Source organism: Salvia splendens, chromosome 11 (assembly GCF_004379255.2).
Source record: "Salvia splendens isolate huo1 chromosome 11, SspV2, whole genome shotgun sequence".
Classification (NCBI taxonomy): Eukaryota; Viridiplantae; Streptophyta; class Magnoliopsida; order Lamiales; family Lamiaceae; genus Salvia; species Salvia splendens.
In genome coordinates, this window is record NC_056042.1 from 29651480 (window position 1) to 29656333 (window position 4854).

Consider the following 4854-nt stretch of genomic DNA (forward strand, 5'->3'; position numbering starts at 1 on the left):
GAAATGGCAAAAATGAAAAAATGTATCTAGGATTTTTTATTTGTATATGCAGTGATGTATCTAGGATTTTTGATTTGTTACTTTGTCTCATTTTGAATTTTAAAAATATAAATTTAAATTGGAAAAAAAAATTAATGCAATACGAGTTGTTTTCATCTAAAATATAAGTGGAATATAAAGTTTATATATCAAAATTAGTTAACGGTATTAATAAATAAATTGATGTAAAATTTTATAATACTGAGTAGTAATTGATTCTTAAAACACTTTTAAAGAATAACAGATGGGAGTAGTATATTCCTAAACTATAATCACGATAAATAAGAAATGAAATAATCAACTACTCCTAATTACAGTGTTGTGACAGAATAGAGTAATTGTGTAATCGACAAACAAAAAAACGTAAAGGGACATAGAATTTACGTGGTTCACCAACGTTGTGTTGGCTACGTCCACGGGCAAGAACGGAGAACAAATTTTATTCAGAGTGTTTTCAAATTATGGCTACAGATTTCAGATTGGATCTAAGATCACAGAATTATGTGCTCTACTCCCATATAAATAGGCACACATGGAATCCTATCCTAATTCGGAAACATAATCCTATTCCAATTAGGAAACATGATCTGAACAGATTCAAGACATACTAACAAATCTCCACCTTCACTTGAATTCTCCCTTGCAGATGCATCATTACAATGCCAGACAAACAAACTTCTACATTCTTGCCTCAAATTTGCCCTAGTCCGAAAACCAGACTTCTCATTTCTTGCCTCAGATTTGCTCTAGTCCGAAAACCAGGCACTCCTAGTGAATTTGACGACCTTCACGTTCAGAGCAGACATCTTGATCGATTAACACAGAAACCCTAACAGATGCGGAATTCAAAACCCTAGTTTGAAAACCAGGCTCTGATACCAGTTTGTTGTGACAGAATAGAGTAATTGTGTTATCGAGATAAACAGAAACATAAAGAGATGCAGAATTTACATGGTTCACCAACGTCGTGTTGGCTACGTCCACGAGCAAGAACGGAGAATAAATTTTATTCAGAGTGTTTTCAGATTATGGCTACAGATTTCAGATTGGATCTAAGATCACAGAATTATGTGCTCTACTCCCATATAAATGGGCACACATGGGATCCTATCCTAATTCGAAAACATAATCCTATCTCAATTAAGAAAATGATCTGAATAGATTCAAGGCAAACTAACATACACAAATCTAGAAAGGGATATAAACTTGGTCACTATTCCCTAGGTCATGATTATACTCCTCCCTCTCTATTCCTCTTTTCCCCTTTCTTTCTCCTGCATCTTCTTTCTCCGTCCATTTCTCTTTGTAAATAAAATCCAAAAACATTATAGGTGAATTAAGGAGGATGGCTGGCCAAGCCCCCGCTGAAGCGGTGGCTTGACCTATGCTATCTCCGTCCCTGGTCCCACTATAGGAGTTCTATTTGGTTTGGCGACGAGATTTAAAAAATGTGAAGAAAAGTGGATTGAATAAGTTAGTAGAATATGAGTCTCACTTATATATTAGTTTTATAATAAAATATGAGTAGAATAAGTTGGAATGTGGGGCCTACATACTATTTGTGGTAAAAGTGAAAAAAGACTCTTATTGTAGGATAGAGAGGAGTAATATATATATATACACTACTAAAAAAGGTCTTTCATGGCACTCAAAAGTGCAAGTATAAATGCACTTTTTTGACATTTTACTTGTTATGGCACTTGATAAAAGTGAATTAATGTAATGTGTATTAATAAATTTAGTGCCAGTATATACCTTCTATTGATTCACCTAAAAGTGTCAGGAGAATCCTTGCGTAGTGGCATTAGAAAGTACCACAATATGAGTTTTACAACTACACCTACGTCTAGAATAAAAAATTTACAAAACGCCACTTATAAATATTTAAAATTATAATTTCATCCTACATTTTATGGAATTTACATTTTCTACCACCAAATTTCTATAATTTATATTTTGATCCTTCGAATATTTATATATCACAGTTTCATCATTTAAATAATTTTATAAATATTCAAAATTACAATTCCCTCTGTATTTTATGGAATTTACGTTTTCCACCAACATATTTCTATAATTTATTTGATCCTTCGAATATTTATAAATTACAGTTGTATCATTAAAATACTTTAAATTTACATGTTCCTTTTCAATATACAAAATTTATAAGCATCCAACAAAATTTTTAATAGCACTTTCGGAATAAAACGTCAAACTGAATATATATCAAAATTTTAATATGTCAAAAGAACATAACATATTTGTAGGTACATTGGTTCTACTTCAACTACATAAAACATCATTAGTACTAAAATTATAAAATTCTAATCCATCCTAAAGAGCATGGTATATGTGTAGGTACATAGATTGTCTTGTGTTTCTTCTATCATGTGAACAATCTGCAGCATGTAACAATGAAATTTCATAATTTTAAGAAATCACTAGAGAAAAATGTAAAAAGAAAACAACTGTCTTAAATTATACAAATCCCAAATTCTAGATACGTATATGAAATATCAAAAACACATTAAAACGACAAAAGTAGTGAATGCATAAACAAACTATTTATAACTCCAGTATAGCATTTTCCATCATGAACAAAGAAAAGTATAGAAAATACAAGACTAGAAACACTACAAATTAGAATGATTGGCCACAAGTATAAACTCAACAACAATTTACTTAAGTATACAAGTAACAATTTTTTCAGCACAAATTCAGAAATTTCCAGAATTTTGACACCAATTTGAAAAATCATTCTGAACTTATACAATGTCCAAAATTAGTAAAACCAGTGGCAAATTAAATCTATACTTGTCTATGTTATAAAGTTTAAATTTCAAAATCCAAATCATCACCTTGGAGAGGTTATCCATGCTTTAGTGTAGACTGCCAAAAACTGAAACTCAGCAGAACAGTCATGTTGTAAAACTCATTCCGGACTCATACAATGTCGGAAATTAGTGAAACCAGTGGCAAACTAAAGCTATACGTGTACATGATATAAGGCCAAAATTTTAAAATCCAAATCTTCACCGTTTAGAGGTTATCCATGTTTTATTGCAGACTGCCAAAAACTGGAACTCAAAAGATCAGCCATGTTTGTAAAATTCATTCCAAACTCATACGATGTCAGAAATTAGTGAAACCAGTGGTAAATTAAAGCTATACTTGTCGATGTTATAAGGTCTAAATTTCAAAATCCATAGCATTACCGTTTAGAGGTTATCCATGTTTTATTGCAGACTTGCAAAAACAAGAACTCAACATAACAGAAAGAAGTCACCTATGAGTATCATACTTAGGCTAGTTAGTACTTAGCAACCATGTAAAATGCCACAAACAAAAAATATGGAAAGACCTCAAATTCAGTCTATACTATAACATAATAAAAAGCACAACCCAAGATTGATCATATAAACAATATAATTAGTTAATTTAGTTTAGAGTACCTGGAATCCAAATGTAAATCGAGAAATCATCAGTACTCAATAGGCGTCACCTACATATACAATGATGATATCCAATAAGAATAAAACTAAAATGCAATAGTAAATTATTTGTTGGTAAACCATTGATAAAATATACCAAAGAACGTGGCCAAACAATCATATGACCAACTATTGAACCTAAAAAATGTGTAAGCTTACTATGGTCACCACCTATAGGTTGACCAAATTCATTATATTCAACAGAAATGGGTGGTAGATTTTGTGGGCTGCCCCAAATATCAGTCATATAAGTAGGGCCTCTAGTTTTAGCTCCAGACGCATCACCTTGAAGCACAAAAACCATAATATGATTAGTCCAAACATTAAAGAGTTTATGCAGCTTATTAGAGTGTTTAATTGCTCATTACCTATCTCTTGTTCTTGTTCGGTGCCAACACTCATATCCCCAATTGGCAATGGTAGAACTCTCTCATGACTATGATCCGAGTGCCTGACCGTGTTAGAAGCTTGTTGATGCATATTTATGTTATATGTTCTTCTGCCCACTGCAGTCCTACTTGTGAAGCCTGCACATCATTATTAAACACCAACTATGTTTTGTTGTGAATGCTGAAAACCAACTATGTTTACTTTGAACTCCATATCACCATAATATTCTATAATTCTAAGAGAAGATTATATTGTGGATACATAAAATCATAAAAGACGAACTATGTTTCTGAATCTCATCAAGTTATACACAATTACATGAACATCATATAACTAAAACGAAATTGTTTTTTACCTTCACTAGTCGACCTTCGTCCTTTAGAAGCCATAACTGCATACATTAAAGGAAAAGTTAAGCTAAAACAGCCTGACTACTAGTTAGTAAAACGAGCTATACTTTGTCCATTGTGCATAAATAAGTTATGAAACTTATTTATCAATGTTGGAAAAAGTGAATTAAGGTTTAGATAATAAAAGTATACAAGTATAAGAAGGAAATTAGCATAATTCAATAGGTCCTAGTTTCGAGAATTCTAAACCTACACAAGTGCTTAATTAGAGGTGTATGTAAAACTATTGTGATTTAATCAAATACTTGGTGGGGAATGGGGATGCAACAAATTTTACAATCAAATACGCAAATTCAACAAGCATGTACAAAAAATTCCGAATTCCATAAAGATTACTCACCTTATAACAGAGTTGGAGTTTATAGATCTCAAATAATATGGAACGACAATAGCTCTTTTCTTCTCTTTTGGAAATACCTGTAGATTACAAGATTAATTGGGGGAGATAATTATGATCTTGGCTTAGTTGTGGAAGTGGTGGACGGTTTTAGCTTTCAATAATTCTACATTTGGCGCTTTAAAGT

General features: G+C 31.9%; 1 protein-coding gene across 1 annotated transcript; it reads right to left on the reverse strand.

Annotated features, from left to right (window-relative positions):
* Positions 1-3491: 3491 nt before the first annotated feature.
* On the reverse strand, positions 3492-4515 carry LOC121755349. The gene is made up of 4 exons (XM_042150672.1): positions 4276-4515; positions 3899-4057; positions 3690-3815; positions 3492-3541 (listed from the first exon to the last, which is right to left on the reverse strand). Exons 1-4 carry the CDS (start codon positions 4319-4321, stop codon positions 3528-3530), a joined length of 345 nt encoding a protein of 114 aa, XP_042006606.1. The 5' UTR covers positions 4322-4515; the 3' UTR covers positions 3492-3527.
* Between the last annotated feature and the right edge of the window lie 339 nt (positions 4516-4854).

Excerpts from the sequence above, each read along its gene's own strand:
- LOC121755349 (XM_042150672.1), bottom strand. The coding sequence starts at position 4,321 with ATGTATGCAGTTATGGCTTCTAAAGGACGAAGGTCGACTAGTGAAG. Across the intron at positions 4,058-4,275 it reads ACGAAGGTCGACTAGTGAAG|GCTTCACAAGTAGGACTGCA; the intron begins GTAAAAAACAAT and ends AATGATGTGCAG. Across the intron at positions 3,816-3,898 it reads CGAACAAGAACAAGAGATAG|GTGATGCGTCTGGAGCTAAA; the intron begins GTAATGAGCAAT and ends TTGTGCTTCAAG.